Genomic DNA, 18,447 nt, shown 5'->3' with positions numbered 1-18,447 from the left:
ATGCTGAAGTTCCCTAAGACTTTTCAGCAGGTATGACCATATTGCCCAATAGAGAATGGTTTTGGAAAAAAAGTTTTATGATAAATTCAGATTTGTAATTGTATTTCTTCCTATGTAGCGAAAATTTACATTTTCAGGTGTATGTTCATATTTGAATGGAATTTTATTGCGGTTTTCACGTTGAGGCATATGTGAAGCATTCTCGCAAAGATCATAAACTTAGACATGATAAAACTTGTCAATAAGTTCAAATTGAGGATCGCTCTAGTAAAGAGAAATCGCATCATCCGAGTAGATTCGTTTCTATTAGAAACTTATTACGGATTTTTCTTTCTTTATATAATATCAACAATAGTTATGCCGGTATAAGTTTATTATACGATTATGATACGGATACAATTGAACGGAAATAGAGAAGGTAATAATGACATTCATTTGTTTATGAATAAAATCTTAAATGTTCGTTTGTACAGCAAACCACATTGGAAAAAATAGAAGTATACCAGGATTTTTATCAACTTTTGAAAACCCCATCTAGAATTATGACATTTCATTTATACCTACATGAATCCAGAATAATTCGTACATTTAATGTTTTATATTCTTAAACCTAAAGATCAAAATCCGGGTCCTATGGCTCAGGAAGTACACATTTTTTTGTAGAAATAACTTATGGATTGTTTTACACTGCTGCGCTAACTGTGTCTAATCAGCAAGTGTGTTATATTGATATACTGATTCGGGTAAAAAGACTTGTAAAATTACTTCTAACGCCGATCGTAGCTTGAACCATTGGTACCATTTTTAGCCGATCGGAATCTTCCCTCACGGCTGCGACTGCGGCTCTTGCTACGACTGTGACTGCGGCTGCGACTCCGGTAACGACGAGTGCTCGGAGAACTGCTCTTTCCGTTACGTTTCCGATCAGTAGCGGTGGCATTGCCAGACTTATTATCTGCAGCCCCATCACGTGGGTGAGGTGATCTACTGGCAGAGCGGCTGACTCGTCTGGTATTTTTCTTCTGGCGATTGTCCCTTCGACTATCGCTGCTATTGCTACGACTGTCGCGGGAGACACTGCGCTTCACCGGACGGTACACGTCTCGCTTGGAAAACCGTGGCGATGCCGAGCGGGAACGGGATCTTGAGCGAGAGCGAGACCGAGAATATGAGCTGCGTCGGAATGTGCCCCTTCGATCGTAGGAGCGGGAACGACGTTCACGTGGATAACGCGAATGAATGAATCCACGTTTACCTGCTGAAAAAAGGATGGGAAGGATGAATGTTATTCGTACATGATACACGACAATAGTTATTTTAGAGATGATACCAGACAGATAGGTGAGAAAGTTGAATGAACGAGTTTATGTTGCTTTTGTAATATGAATCCTCCATCCTTAGCCGTGCGGTAAGACGCGCGGCTACCAAAGCAAGACCTTGCTGAGGGTAGCTGGGTTCGAATCCCGGCGCCGGTCTAGGCAATTTTCGGATTGTAAATTGTCTCGACTTCCCTGGGCATAAAAGTATCATTGTGTTAGCCTCATGATATACGAATGCAAAATTGGTAACTTGGCCGTTAATAACTGTGGAAGTGCTTAATAAACACTAAGCTGCGAGGCACCTCTGTCCCAGTGTGGGGATGTAATGCCAATAAGAAGAAAAATATGAATCATGAAAAAAACGGTACGGTATCTTTTGCGCTAATGTTAGTGAATTAGTAGGGGAGACTGGGTAGACTTGATCCCCTTTTTCTGATTTCCGATGTATCACAGCCAAAAATAAATAAACATACGCGATTTCGACACAAACTCTCTAAGAAATATAGTAATTAACTGTACAGATGTATGACAGTCCTTAAATTATTGTTGTTATTGATACACAATCGATTTTTTAGAGTGCTGTCAAAAATCGACTTTTTAAATTTTTGGGGGGAATTGATTCTTCTCCAAGAACTTGCTTTGATAAAATTAGAAAGATGTCCTCAGATTTTTAAAATATTTTTTCTTCAAAATACGCAGAATTTTCGAATTGCTGTGCGTATACATGAACGATTTTTGTTATTGAATTCGACAGCACATGCAATTTTAAAATTTGGGGAGACTTGATCCCCTTTGTTATGATATCTAGGCAATCAATATTTTTCGTGCCAAAACTTCATCAAATCTGTCAAATCTACAAACAAATAGAAGCCTGAACCCAGATTTATATTTTTTTGAATTTTTTCGCCAATTTTTTGTATGATTGACTAATGGGGGATCAAGTGTCCCCATATTGAGGCAATAACTTCAAATCCAAATATCGTAAAACTTTGATGGAATGTTGACATTTTCATCAGTACAGATCATTAAGCATATATGGCTTTGTGCTGTGAAAAAAAAAAAGCATTTTTGGTCATTGTTATGAAAAATTGTTCAAATTTTGCGTGGCCAATAAAAAAATTGTTGGGAAGGTCAAAACATACAAACCGCCCTGCAGAATAAATAAGGTTGTCAATCTAATAAATAACTCACCACATAAAGGTCATTTTTTTAGAGGATCTATACTAAAAAATACGCTAGAACAAAACTACTTTAGTTCTCGATAAAACAGGGGGTGATCAAGTCTCCCCGGGGATCAAGTCTACCCACCTTCCCCTACTGTTTCTTATGTAGCTCGAAATACGAGAAGTTTTGAATAGGTATTTCAAAAATGTGTACTGGACGCTTATCCAACAAAATTCTTTTGAAAATGGACAAAACAAATCTATATATTTCTACTTCTAATCTATTGCAATCGCATTCCACAGGTGCAATATTAGTCGCCTCATAGCTTAGTATTCGTTAAAGCTCTTCAATAGTTATTAAGTGTACGATGTATGCTTCGGAAAGGCGCCAGAATTTCTCACCCGGTAACTTCTTAGATCGTAGATTCGATCTCAACCTCCTTCAGCGTGGTATGCTTCGTACAAAGGCATACATCTGGAAAACGTAGAGGAGAGTACGAACCTTCAATGTAGTTTTTGGCTTCTGCTTATTGGCATTACATCCCCCACTGGGACATTGCTGCCTCGCAGCTTCTACAGTTATTAATTTTTTATCAGAATTTTTTTTTGTCCGTACTGCACAAGAAATTTTAAGGTAGCATAGAAAGGAACAAAATTTTATTTATTGTTCTTAATTCTTGCATTTGGTTTTTGATTCTTTTTTTTTTGTTAAATATCTTGGCTTTGCATATGCACAGCACATGTTTCAAAATGTACAAATTGATATGGAATTTGCGAAAAAGAATCCACGTGTCTTGGAGGGACTCGAACCCTCAACCTCCTACTCCTACACGCGGTAGAATCTTGTACGATTGAAACAACTATTGCGATTGTTGCATCAAACCACGTGAACTTTGTTGTATGAACCTTCAAAGTTGTTGTTTCAATCCTGCATCGCATGATTGGAACAATAATAATATCGTTCTTTTGACAACCATTCCATGATGTGGAAAAACTGTAGAAACTGATCAACATAAATCATCCTATCTACATGAAGTGAGAATGGAGCAGAGGTAATGTGAATGACTCTCACTCCGCATGTAACAAGATCGATTCTGTTTCTGTCACTTTTTCCTCTTTTGTGATGTCATCGCATTGCCGATAAAGTAGTTTCGCAGCATTTCCGAAATGAATTTGTTTTATTATGTATTATTTGACAGTGACAGCTGGAAAGAATGGTTGAAACAAATATGTAGAAGAGTTGAATCAACCATCGCGTATGGTTGATTCAACCCTATTTTTGGTTGTATCAACAATAAATATTGTTATTCATAAATCAATGCAAAAATATTGTTGATTTGAGGCAGAATCATGTTGATTCTACTACATTTTTTTTCTCCGTGTAGATAGGCGTTATAACTCCTACACAACAAGGCCACTTAAAGGTTACGTTTTCGGAAAAGCCATCAGAATCCGAGTACCAACCTTTTTCCTCTGATTTATTTTTTCATTCTTTTTCCTTCTTTTGTCTTGCTTCTGTTCATCTTCTTCCTTCTGTATTTTTCTCCTTTCCTCCTTTTTTCTTTATTCTTCCTTGTTTCTTCTTTCTTCTATATTTTTTCTTCTTTAGCGGGCTTGGTAGTCATATGGCTACTGCTTCTCCCTCATATGCAGGAGGTCGTGGGTTCAATCCCAGATCCGTTCCATTCTCCTACTTTGTATCTTTCTCTATATTTCTCATGTTCTAGCAATCGCTAGAACTGGAAATGGACTTCCATACCGTTTCCATCTCAATATACCTTCAACTTGAATATTCTAACAAAATTCTAATTGAATAATCTTTCTCTATATTTCTCATGTTCTAGCAATCGCTAGAACTGGAAATGGACTTTCATACCGTTTCCATCTGAATTCTTATACCTTCAACTTGAATATGGTCCAATGCACTGAATGAATACAATGACGTTTGAGCGGTGCGCTATTTACTAAAAATGAACACTTGAATGAACTCGATGAATGAAAATGTATTCATTCTTAGTAAACAGCGCATCGCTCAAATGTCATTGATGAACTCGGTGCATTGGACCATTGTAACAGTAATCTGCTAGAATTGGAAATGCACTATAAAGCGCGTTTCCAAACATCCAATTTGAAATTTCATCAGTTGCTTTCTCCTATCTATCACATTGGCGCTAGTTAACCAAGACGGATCTCTGCCTCTCGAACCTAACCAAAAATTCCAACAAATTCCGCATGAACTCGTGGCAAGTGCAGAGGTATATTCGGCTTGCAGTGGACGAGTGATTGCATCATCATTTCCTCCCCCTTTCCCTACATTGATTTGCATTCTGACGTGGCAGGCGCCAGTATGACCTTACAAATGAGATCACCAGTACTTGTACATTGAAGATGTGAGCTAGTCCCAAGCAAACATCTGTTGGTTCCCTGTGCAAGAACAGCTGATCTGGTCATAATGGAGTAGCAACTACGAGCAGTCAATCAAGCTCAAGCTCAAGCTTGCTTCTATATTTTTCTTCTTTTTATTTCTTCCCTGTCTTCTAACAACCTTCTTTCTTCTTTATTCCTTCTTCTAACTTCTCCTTTCTTTCTTCTTGCTTTTTCCTTCTTGTTTATTGTTTTTTCTTTCTTTCTTTTATTTTTCTTTCTTCCTTGTTTCTTCTTTCTTTAATTTTTCTTCTTTTTTCTTCCGTCTTCCAACTTTCTTCTTCAAACTTTTTTCTTTCTTCCTCGTTCCTTCATTCTTCCTTTTCCCTGTTCCTTCTTCTTCCTTACTTATTCTTCCCTACTTATATCTTTTTTCTTTCTTTTTCCATATTCTTTCTTCTTCCTTGATCCCTTTTTCCTCTTCCTTTTCTTTTATCTTCCTTATTCCTTCTTACTTGTTCCTATTATTTTCTCCCTTCTTTATTCTTTCTTCCTTCTTTTTTCTTTATTCTTGATTTTTTATGATTTATTCTTAATTCTTTGTTCTTTGTTTTTTTTATTATTTTCAATTCTTTTTTCTCTATTTTTGTTTCTTCATTCATTATTTATTATTCAAACACTCAACTTGTCATTGCATCCCACCGATTTCAGAATTTTGATATTTAAAGCCTTGTGGATTTCAGCCTTATGAGTATTCAGCCTTTCGATGGACACCCCTTCAATCTGTCAAAATGGCACCAAGGCACGCGGGCGCGCACAGGAACTGTGCAGGACAACTCTGTGTATCACTGCTGCAACCAATGCCAGAAAACATACAATTAAAAAAAAACAACTAGCTCTTGGGGTCGTTCAATAACGATGTCACAGTTTTAGGGGGGAGGGGGTCTAAGATTTTGTGACAGTACATATACAAGGTACACAAAAAAGCGTGACAGAGGGAGGAGGGGGCGTCTAGATATCTCAAAAAGTTGAGGACGTCATAATTGAATCACCCCTACCCTGACGCCAAAACTGATTGAGGGGCGCTTCTTTGAGAGTTGGTATAAGCCATTTCTCGAAGGGTATAAATAGCGGTACAGTAATGCATCGTAAATCTCCTCGACAGCCCAGTTAAAAAGCGGCGCTCGTTAAATGGACTGATGTTTCATCCCAGTTAGCGAATGGATGCTGTAGTACCTCAATCTAAAGAGGCCTCACATTAAGTTTGAGAAAAATCTGAATAAAAAACGACTTGTACTTCATTTCTTCTCAATAGAAATGAAGCAGAAAGACATGCACTTAGCAAATGACACGGGTATACTATAGTATACATAAAGTTCAATGAAATCAACGCAGTGGTTCACCCCGAACAAAAAAAAATCCTGAAGCATGAGATGAACATGAAATATACCCAATTATTGAATAAATAGTTGCATCTATCTGTCTGTAATTGTTTATGATCAAATCTAACTTACCTCTTCCCTTTACACGCATGGAAGTCATATCCAAAAGTTTTGGATTGATCACCTGTTTAGCTTCCTTTAGCACATCGATCAATTCGCGTGCTCTTCCAGCATTGTCCGGAGTGAAAAACGTGTAAGCAGTGCCGGTATTGTTAGATCTCCCTGTGCGTCCGATGCGATGAATGTAATCTTCCGACGTAGTGGGATAATCAAAGTTTATAACGAATTTGACGTCGTCCACATCTGCAAATGATGTCGCCGAAAAGAGGCGCCAGGAAAAATCGTACTGTTAAACACCAATCAATCAAGCATGAAGAATGCTTCAAAACGAAGGTTTATTACATTCTAGAATTGATGTAACAATAAAAAATAACAATATAAATTAATAATTGCTTATCCTTCGTAGTTCATCTCGTTTATTTGACTCTTGTTGCTTTGACGGCTAACCTGTTCGCACCAGGAACCACCAGGGGATAGCTAGCGGTTTGGCAGCGATTATGTGACGCAGGACGTGGCAGTCGGTAGACCACCCCATCGATAATGAGTGGCCGACAACGCATCACCGGCCATCCGGGTTTACGTACAAATCGGATGGAGAATCCTCCTCTTGAGCACCAGTCGACATGCACCGTTAACCACCAGTGACCGAGACGACGGATTGCTGAGGATGGAAATGAGGGACGAAACTCTTGTCGGTCGGTCCAATGGTGGTCAAGCAATGCCAAGTCCCGGAAGCCGAACCTGGAATCCACCACAGCGGCCAACCGATGGGCAGGGCCGGCCACGCAGCGGTTCGGAAGGCTCGAGGCGGGTCGAAGGGATGTTCGTATGGCCGGGCGTGCGGTCGCGCAGTGTTTTATCCACCAAACACCTTTGCCACCACGCGCTTTCCTCGGCACCACACCCGGAAACGCACATGAAGAGGCACATTTGCAGGTCTGTTCTGTTCTTCTTAGCAAAGCAGATTGCGTTTACTACATTCGCAACTTCTTTACTACACATTTCTGAACAAGGCAGACGTTTTACTGTGTGCCTCTGGAAGAATAGAATAGATGCCTAGTTTTATTCAGAGAAGGACTGTTAAGCACTGTTTGTTTTGATGTTGATTGATGGAATCTAGGAACAAGTTATATAAAACATATTTAAGCTGACTAGGGTGTAATGTCGATGGTACTTACTTAAGCTTAGAGCATTTACAGCGCGTTGATTTTGGGGTTACCCTGTTGACAAAACGGCCATTTGGTGCAATTTGATCAAATAACAAAGTTTTAACATGTTATTCAAATTATCGACAAGAAAAAAGCAAGGAACATTGGCAAACAACCACATTTTGTGAGAGTGTATTTGTTTAGCAGAGCACGTAAGATTTGTTTGAAAATCTCTCTATTGGGTGTTTTCCTTGCATTTTCAGATAGCTGAATAACTTGTTACAACCAGTCGTCTGAATTATACTACAAATGTTTCAAAGGTTTCGTGTAGTTCAAATGTAGTGTGTTACCTTTTTGAAGTAAAACAATATTTCAACGTCAAGGCAGGAAATATCATAAAAGGAATCTCAAAAATACTCAATTGATGTAGATTTATTGACATCAATAGGGTTTAAACATTTTCCTCATGTGTAAAATGCAAGGAATGTAATTTTCGCTAAAAAATGCAAAAAACAAGCGACAAAAGAGAATAGCGATAGACAAAGTTCATCTGCAGAGGATAAAGACATTGTTGCGTTCCATTTTATTTGCAACAAACATGGAGAGGTAATTGTTGTGAACTTTTCAAACTGCGATAACTTGTATATTTAAGAAGTAAAACACAAATCATGTCAACAGATGGTTATGTTTATGTCTAAACTATGATAACTGATACTTATTTAACCAAAAACATCATCAGAAACCGACTACTTCTCAGGCAGGTGATCATTGTCCTATTATGTTGCAGTTTAGGACAAACGCTTATTGCGAGTTGAGTTTGTCCCAACATTTACAAGAGAGGACAATGTTGTTGTCATTGGAAATGTTGTTATTTTACATTCCCTGGTCAAATATTAGGAATATAACACATAAGTATAATTTATAAATATTAATTAACAATAAATATGATAGTTTAGATACACATAATAGTTAATAATTCAAAAGCATCGAAGTCGATAGTGATCTTGAGAAACCGCATTCATAATTAGAATTATTATTTTTTTTAAGTGAATGAAATTATTTAAGAAAAAATGTAGCATACAGTCAATAATATTTCATTGACTTACCGCGGAATCTATCGATTATTCGATTATTATATCAGATTACTATCTCTGTAATACACTACATTGAACAAACGAAATGTCTGATACATTAAAGTCAAACAATTTTACGGCCACATTTCAACAAACTAATATTACCAGAGGCCTAATAAAGCAAAGTATAACCCGTTATTTTTAGAACGAAAGCGATGAAAATGCTCTAGACTATCATTTAATATTTCCAGTCAAACTTTGTATTTTTTTGCATGAATAACATTGGTGTAATCACTTGAAGAAGCACGTAATAGAAGCAATATGCTGTTGAACAATCTTTCTCTATCCCAAAAAAAAATCCTATTGCTAATTTCAATCGCACCTCAAATTAACCAATACTGATACTAGGTTTCGACTACGGAATTATAACATACTGATGCTATTCAAATTATCGACAAAACAAGTGTTGTGTAGATAAGTGAATAGAATGTCGCAAGTATAGTCGCGCAGTCTGAACATAGTATAACAAAGAAAGATTGTACAATTGGCAATTATCGACTAGCAAACTTTCTAGTCGAGCACAGTTGATTTAATTAAGGAATGTAGCCTACGGCTTTAAACAATCTTACCTAATCCTCTGGCAGCAACGTCGGTAGCAATCAAAATTGGATTCTTGCCTGAACGGAATGCTGAAATGTGCAAGAATAAGTTTTAGTGAAAACCTTATGTATGCTAATTGTGTGCATAATAAACTCACAATTAAGAGTGAATTCACGTTCTCTTTGTGACTTATCGCCGTGAATGCACATTGCCGGCCATCCATCCCGCAGCACTTTACGGGTAATGTCATCAACACGTTTCTTGGTCTCAATGAAGATGATGGTTTTGCACTCCTTTTCGGCCATAATTTCACGCAAAAGGATGCTCAACTTGGCCTCCTTTTCGTGCTCTTGACAAACATCGATTATCTGCAGAATATTATGGTTGGCGGCCAGTTTTAGGGAACCTACATTAATCTGAATGTAATCCTTAAGATAGTCTTTCACCAAACGGGCAACAGCGTCTGGCCAAGTGGCTGACCACATCAACGTCTGGTGGTCCGGCCGGATCTGTTCAATGATGGCTCGAATTTGCGGTTCGAATCCCATGTCCAACATACGATCAGCCTGGAATGATACAAATTCAGAATTTTATATTTTTTAATAAAAATTTATGAACATTCAAATCCTGTTTAAAATTCTTAAGTTTTCTAAGTTCTATTTAATTCTCCAAAACAAAACCAATTATGGTCTAGACTTTCAACAATATCTTTTTCAACTTCACCGTGCCAAAATCTTGTTTATTAATGTCTGGTGTAACCCGCTTTTTTCAACAAAAACTTTTATTTTCGTGCTACTTTAACAACCCTGTCAGAGGTGAACTAGCCGAGGGCTGAATAGAGATGTCGTAAAATCCCGATTAATCGATTAGTAACTAATCGATTACTCTCGATTCCTGTCGATTATTGAATCGATTGATCGTTGGATAATAATCGATTCAAAATTAATCGATTATTACAACGATGAATCGATTAATCGAAGTAATCAATTAATTTGCGACATCCTTATGATGTCGTAAAATCCTGAATAATCGATTAGTAACAAATCGATTACTCTCGATCTCTCTCGATTATTGAATCGATTAATCGTTAGGTAATGATCGATTCAAAATTAATCGATTATTGCAACGATTAATCGATTAATCGAAGTAATCGATTAATTTACGACATCTCTAGGGCTGAAAGCCTCTTTAATAAAGAAGAAAACAAATAAAAACCCTGTCGTAGTGGCCCGTGCTTCGAGTGCACTGATCCTGATCATAGCGAACCTTTTGGGTTTAACTTTCTTCCTTTTGCTTTGAACGCAGCTTTCAAAAAGTTCTTGTTATTTTTCATACAAAGATTCGTTTAATGGTGATACTGGATAATGTTTTGTAATGTCACACGGACCAGATCCAATAAATACGAAATACAAATTAACCACTTTGTTTCTTAATAGCCTTTTACATTCGAAAAATGGGGGCTACCTCAAATGGCATAATGCCATTTGGCATAACGAGTTGAATAGCAAGGGGCCATTTGGCATAAACATTAAAAGAATTATAAAAACTCTAGGCAAAAGTTCAATTTACATCTGTATTACTGCCTTATTCTGGGCATATGCGTGTTTTAAGGAGTGATGTACCTTTTATGTTCTTTATTCTTTATTGTGTGATTCATCAAGAGACAACTTAGGTCCTAATGATGCTTATCCTAATTAATACTTATAAAAGTAGCTATAATAAAATCATCGCTAATTATGAAACATGGCAGAATAAGCCCTTGTAAAATTACGACGAATCGTCTGTCGGGATAGATTAAAATCAAAACATGGGGCAACCTTGTTGAATGCCCGCTGTAGACCCACCATCGCTCCACGTTGTCCGTAATTCGTTCTTCGAAAAGGTATCCTCAGCATTCCGTTATTTCGCAGTGCCCTAGGTCGAACGTTCAAGTTTACTGATTCCAGAATTTCAGGGCAGTCGATTCTGCCTTGGAGCGTATCAGCAACGACCATGGCCCGTGCAATGTGCCTCCGTAATTGTAGGCTTTCAAGATTAATTAATTGACAACGGCTGCTATAACTTGGTAACCGGAATGGGTTTCGCCATGGAAGCAACCGAAGAGCAAAACGAATGAAGCGGCGTTGAACAGATTCAATTCTTACTGATCCGTTCTGGTAATTAGGATGCCATACGGCGGAACAATATTCCAGCGTAGATCGAACCAGCGAACAGTATAGTGATTTCAAGCAATAAACATCGGTGAAACCCTTGGCGACTCGAAAGATGAATCCTAATGTTCTAGAAGCCTTCTCAATCACGTTAGAGACATGATGCTTGAATGTTAGCTGCGTATCTAGAATAACACCAAGATCCTTTATACAGTTCACACGTTGCATCACAATTCCATTGAGCTCGTAGTTATAAGTTATTGGCTGATGTACACGAGTGAAAGAGATCACGGAACATTTGCTAGGATTGACAACCATCCGGTTCAATGTGTTTCCGCAATGAATTAATATCTTGTTGTAGGTCCATTGCGTCAGAGATAGACCGAATTAGTGCATAGAGCTTCATATCATCCGCATACGACAGTCGCGGTCCTCGAAGCACATTGTTTACATCGTTGAAATACAAGAGGAATATCAAAGGGCCAAGATGGCTTCCCTGAGGAATGCCTGAGGTTGCCAAAAATTCAGTGGACTGAGAATTGCCTTTTCATGCATGCATGCTTTCTAGTTATAAGGAGAAATCGTGTGCTTTAAAAGATGGAACCATCAGCTCGTTTGTCTTATTTCGATCGTATGCGCAGAAATGAAATCATATACGCTTCGACTTTTACGTTCTTTTGAAAAATGGGTCATCTAGTCTCTTGCCTTCTTCCGGAAAAGGCTTACTTTTGAAGAAGGGGTTTTACTATTTTCCTTTATTGTGGTCAAATGCATACTTTTAAAGGAGTCATATACTCTTTTGCCTTATTCCGGGAAAATGCGTACTTTCAAAGAAGGTGTCATCTAATATTTTGCCTTATTCTGGGCAAGTGCATTTTTTTAATACTTTATTATTGTGTTTTTTTAACCGGGGTAAATGTATACTTTTAAAGCAGTCATCTATTCTTTTGCTTTATTCCGGGAAATGAGTTATTTACTCTTTTTCCTTTGTCCAGTCAAATGCATACTTTTAAAGAAGTATAGTTACCTACTCTTTTGCCTTTTTTCCAGGCTAATGTATACTCTTTTGTTTTATTGCGTTTTATTGCGTACAAACGGCATTATGTCAAATGGCTTTATGCCATATGGGCTTCCCCGTATGCTTTTTATGAATCGGTTCATCAAAGTTCCACTCTTCTTTGGAAACGAAACATAATTGGGTTGTTTAGCGAAGAAAAATATGAGGTTTTTTATAGTTTAACATAAAGAGAATGCTTTCCTGATCTCCAACATATTTTTATTTTGTTTGTAAACCTTTTATTTACATTTTTATACAGCAAACAATAAGCCATTTCAATCGATAGAATGACACTAACATTCATAGAATGACATTTGGCCCATGCAGCATAAGAACAAATTTTTAGTCCCATACAAATTTAAAATGCAAATTAAAAATAGTTCCGGGGCTCCAAAAATTATGGAAAATTGAGGTTCGGCTAATATTTTTATGCACATTCAGAATATGTAAAAACATATATACCCCAAAACAACCCAATTAAGGTAAGTTTGTCGCTCAGAATCATGATTACCATTTAATTTTATGTCTGCCAATTATAGCAAACATCAAACATCATAAAACGATTGCGAGAGGTTGCGTGAATTTTTTTGTGGAGCTTATTATTACGGAGAAAAAGAAAAATTTGGATGGATCCGCGGAAATAACGCGCAGTCAGCTATCTCCGCATAGAGTAAATGCTGCATAGCAAGCATTGAGTATTACATTTATGGTTCAACTGATTGACAGTAATCTCTGTTTTGTGTTTATTTATTAATCTACCTTTAATTTCTTTAAACTATCAATTACATTTTTTCAATAGCACAACGATGGCTGAGGTTCTCCGAAACGCTGTACTAGACCCACATTATCTGGGTCGATCGGTATGGTATGACACTAATGAGTTTTTCAATTGAAAAAAGTGTAACCTTTATAAAGCAAGTTCAGCTTCCTTTTTTGAAAGCACTTAGGTGAGAGTATGAGCACTGCATCCATTGGCTAGATATTGCATACGGGTTCATCTATGAAAGATTCCAATACCGGGTTATCCAGCTTTAAAAAAAGAATGTACGAATGTCAGATTGTGCAAGAGTGCAACAGTCTATGCGTTGGGACCTTCACTACCTGTTGAGACTATGTTGAGATGCTATGTAATAACTTTGTCGGATAATTGAATTTTGCAATAGCTGGGTGGGCTTCACGTGGACAAATACCAAATTTCGATTTTCCAAACATTTTTGTCAAATTCCAGCTTCCAATCAGTTAAGCACAGTCCAAAGTTGACTGGTCTGGATTAAATGTTGTGATGAGCATCAGGACAACACAAAGAATGGAATGAGTGAACGCCCCATCAAATAATTGGAGATAGGCTTTTGATTCTTCTTAATATGTAAATGATATATATCGAATGTAGGACAAACATGTTTTAACTTTTGTTCACAGGGTTTTATTAATAATATTGCAAATAACGAAATCGTACAAAACTCTACTAGTGATCAAAATCAACACGGTTTGGAACCCACGCAGCTAATGTTGAGGTAAATTCATCATCCTGGGCAGCAATCGTGCTTCTAACAGGTTTTAACATATTATATTTTGTATTTCAAAAATAGCTATACGATAACCCATAACTCCCAACCCACTACCATCTTATGAAGGTTTGAACGATCTTCTCTAAGTTACCAAACCATGCGATTCAATACATTATTTTCGTTTTGGGCAATGCGTTAGGCGTGATTTTGCAAAACAAGTTCAACGAAAAGTGTTTCAGGTGTGTTCCACCCGTAAAAACTCACTGCTTTTCTGAAAACTGTGATCAATGCAGAGCTTTTTAATTCAATCAAAATTTGTTTTTTTTTGATACTGTCCAAACAACACATTTGAATGACAGAATGGGATACACAATCGACAACAAGTGATAGCATGGATGACTATGATGATTTTGGTGGAAAATTTACTGGTAGGCGCGCTCGAATTTTCCTGAAAACCAAATTTTTCTTGCAATGCGTAATAAGGAAACTACAATCTTTCCAACCATGACAATTTTGTTGTTGTCGAGTTTGGAACATAATCATAAGTTTCATTTTGTAAAACATTTTATTGTAAAAAAGGTAGAAAAAGCTATAGCAATTAATATCATGATCATGGATTTCCTTAAAACGGTTTCAGATGGAATCATGTTTGAAAACGTTTTACATACTTTTATTGATTTTCATAAAATCCAAGAAAAACATGATAAAACGTGAACATTTTTGCATGCACAATTATGATAATACTAGCATTGAAATTATGATGAAGTTTTGACAGCCAGCTTGCTTACAAGTAAACAATATTGTTTCAAAAATCCCATGGCAAATTAGCATTACTAATATCATCGTGTTAGCGTCATGATATAGGAATACAAAAATGGTAACCTGGCTTAGAAACCTCGCAGTTGATAACTGTGGAAGTGCTTAATGAACACTAAGCTGCGAGGCGCCTCTGTCCCAGTGTGGGGATGTAATGCCAATAAGAAGAATACCTAGGACCAAATTATCATTTTTTCGCTTAAATTGACTTTTGTGAGAATCTTTGACTCCTATCTACAAACAGCTGAGCATAATGAGTAAGCTTTCCCTTTTAAGTTGAACATTGCAACATTTGAACGCATTTTTCAACCCATAATGTTCTGCGTCAAATTAGGCTCACAATGCATTGTGATGTTCCTAATTAATCTTATCAGACGCATAGACAAGGCAGTGCTTATAAGCCTCAATAATACTTAGGAAACTCTTAGGAAAAGCAATATGTATTCATTTAGTTTTAACTAACTCTCTACTACTTGGAATATTAGTCAACATTGGATTATCCCACTAAGTGGCCAGCCCATGATAGTATGCCTTATGCTGTCTTCGATTTTGATGCGTTTTTTACGCGTCTCTTACACGGTATTTTGTAATTAGGGTAAAGTGCCCAATAGTGGACCCACAACCAATAGTGGACCCTCCAGCCATTTTTGCATTATTATTGCACAATGTCAACATTTTGCTATGAAATTCTATCGGGAGAACCTACCTTAAAGTCCTATGATTTGATTACATGCATTAGAAATGCTATGGAAATGAAAATTAGATGATATTTTACAATTCTTTAAAAAATAAACACGAGAGTGTCCATTATAGGAATATTTTGGGGGTCCATAATAGGGAAGAAGAACGTTCCGAAACGGGACATGAAAATCAAATGAAGTGTCGACTATAGAGAAGCAATTTCCTATTATGGACCCCCAGGGGGTCTACTATAGGGCGAATTCAGTTAGACATCTCAATGCTGGTTTTCAAATTCTTGCGAGAAAATAATATTGTATAATTAATTAGTATCATACAATTCAATTCACTTTCTTTGTACGAAATTCTAACAAGCCAAAAATAAAAATAAACACATTTTCAATTTGTGACTCTGTTGCTATCCAAGCTACTAGTCGGGCAACGCTGAATATGAAATCAGACAAAAACATGGCTGGCCTTCTTATATAAGTATCAGTTTGTGTTAAAAGTTTATTGATGAAATGTATATAGACGGGCAGCTCATATTTTTTAGATATATCTGCCGGTCACGTAACATTTGCATATTGGTAGCTTCATTGTGGTTCTAAAAGGGTTCATATACAGGTTGCGTTTTTTGTATTCTTATCAGTTTATAGATTCAAAATTGCAGATTACCAAATAAAGTGATGTTTTTATTACAAATACAAGAGACCATGGTAGGCTGGTTACGTAATGAAATGTCAAAATTAATTCTCCCGTGAATATATGTTTTGACATTACACCTAGTTGAAAAGCATTTTGTTGATGTGCAGGGTACATGAAACTAACAAAACACTTACATACTTACAAAAACTGAACAAAAATACATAAAATGCAAACTTGTTGTTGTTGAAATAAATTAACTTGTTATTTTATATCGTGCAAAGTTCTATTACACTGTCATTACATAATAAAAAATATGGCGTTTAATTGATTGAGTTTTTATAAAGTTTCAAAGTGCGTCAAATTAGGAACAACTTTGCGTCAAATAAGGAACATGGTAAAATTAGTGCGTCAAGTTGGGCACCTCAAGTACCACATAAAAACAGATTAAAAAACTAAGAAATAAACTTATATTTCGAAGTTTCATTATTTGTACACATTCTATAATAGTAGAAAGCTCGTTCTGCAGAATATTAAGCGAATCCATTTTGCAATTATTTTTTAAATAATGTTTCTTTTTGAAATTTTTTTAACTGCGTCAAATATGGTGCCTCCACGGTACACTCGCTGGCTGTTCGAAATCTAGGTGTGTAGCCAGTGTGCACGGAAAATGGCGATTGGCAGCCCAAGAACGAGCGACCTCGAATATAATTTGCTCCGAACAACACGGAGTGCTCTCCACATCTGAATACTGAACATTTATTTCAGTCTTCTGACTTTGCTTCACTCTTCCCAGCATCGGAACGAACTGAGAGCACACTAAAAAAATTTAACAATGTGTTTTGCGCGAACCATTCATTGTTCACAGACAAGCTTGTGTCTAGCTGCTAACTGACAATATCCCTAAATATTGAGCTAACTGATCAACAATAGTTATGATAGCTCTGTTGATTTTAATTTTTTAAGTATTTGATTTATCAAAAATCTAAAATAAGTTTCTATTGGGAACCAACAAATATGGCTAAAAATGAATATTTTGAAAACAAAAGTTATCAAAATATACATAGAAAGAAATTCAAATTATTTATAATTAAAATAATACTTAAATTTATGCTTGTTTGATTATTTCACAAATTACCTCATCTAATACCAAATAGGAGCATCGGCGAAGATTCGTATGTTCCGTCGATAAGAAGTCAATCAACCTTCCCGGTGTAGCGATAACGATTTCCACTCCATACCGTAAGTCGTCACCCTGCTGACGCTTTGCACCGCCACCGAAAAGACAAGTGTTTTTAATTTTCATGGCCCGTCCGAACTCATCGGTAACCTGTTTGATCTGCTGGGCCAGCTCCCGCGTTGGAGCCAAAATCAATGCTATGGGACCATCCCCACGGCGCAATCTTGACTGCTGGTCGATGTGCATCAGGGCCGGAAGGAGATAGGAAAGAGTCTTCCCAGAACCGGTCTTAGCAATACCGACCATGTCCCTGCCGGACAAGGCAATTGGCCAACCTTGCGACTGGATCGGCGTAGGATTGGTAAATTCCGCATAGCGCCATTCATCGGCGATCTCTGCCGGGAATCCTACTTCTTCAAAGGTCAGTGCTGGATCCGGAACGTCGCGCCCTTTGGTCGTAATTTCCTTTGCTTTTCTCCACTCACTAATCTCCCGTTCGGATCGACGGTAATCCACCTTCGGACGATAACTCGATCGTGTAACCGATTCCAACTTGTGGTGACTCCAATTGACCGGCCTGAGCATCAGTTGCGCTTTGCTAACTTCGTACCGCGACTTGCCCCCTCCTCGGCGGGGACTGCGGCTACGACTACGACGGTATCTAAAAAGAGAATAAAAAATCAACACTAGCAATGGAGAATTGTAAAAGCCAAACTTACCCTCCCCGTTTCCTCATGATAAATCAATTTTATATACAAAAAATAGTTCAAAGTCGTTATAAAATTGATAACAGTTATAAAAGAATCTATTTGCAAATAATTTATCGCCTCTATAAAAGCTAAATTGGGAGAAAAAAGTCGTGGAAATTTTAACGCTCAGCAGCCAACAAATTTTTCACTTTCTTTCTTGCATCTGTTCGTGGTTGAGACGTCGGTAGTGGGAGCTGTCATCATTCGTGCAAGTTGGCACATCAGGAAATGAAATCTGGAGGGGTATGAATCTAGAAACTCATAAATAAAAATATTATACATTTTTATTGGCAAAAGTTTATATAGATTCAATCAATGATGTTTAAGCACACATGTTCAATAATTTTTGTTTTCACATATTCGTTTAAGCGTATAGTTTCAAAAATAAGCCGTATAGTTTACGAAATAGTAACTTTTACCATGGATTTTTTTTCTGTGTACATATATGTACCATTTTTTCTGCAGTGTTCTCAATCAACAGCAGATGTCGCTTCGAAT

The 18,447-nt window shown here is 37.1% G+C and overlaps 1 protein-coding gene across 2 annotated transcripts; it reads right to left on the bottom strand.

Annotated features, from left to right (window-relative positions):
- Window positions 1-355: 355 nt before the first annotated feature.
- On the bottom strand, window positions 356-18,126 carry LOC134211242 (uncharacterized). Of its 2 annotated transcripts, none has more exons than XM_062687942.1 (6): window positions 17,920-18,126; window positions 17,159-17,861; window positions 9,327-9,735; window positions 9,199-9,258; window positions 6,361-6,591; window positions 356-1,258 (listed from the first exon to the last, which is right to left on the bottom strand). In XM_062687942.1, exons 1-6 carry the CDS (start codon window positions 17,934-17,936, stop codon window positions 768-770), a joined length of 1,911 nt encoding a protein of 636 aa, XP_062543926.1. In that variant the 5' UTR covers window positions 17,937-18,126; the 3' UTR covers window positions 356-767. The 2 variants fall into 2 exon arrangements, with proteins under 2 accessions (XP_062543926.1, XP_062543927.1); XM_062687943.1 differs by having other exon boundaries at window positions 356-1,255.
- Between the last annotated feature and the right edge of the window lie 321 nt (window positions 18,127-18,447).

This window comes from Armigeres subalbatus, chromosome 2, assembly GCF_024139115.2.
Source record: "Armigeres subalbatus isolate Guangzhou_Male chromosome 2, GZ_Asu_2, whole genome shotgun sequence".
Taxonomy (NCBI): domain Eukaryota; kingdom Metazoa; phylum Arthropoda; class Insecta; order Diptera; family Culicidae; genus Armigeres; species Armigeres subalbatus.
Note: the sequence above shows the minus strand (reverse complement) of the source record. Positions and strands in the feature narration are given on the sequence as shown.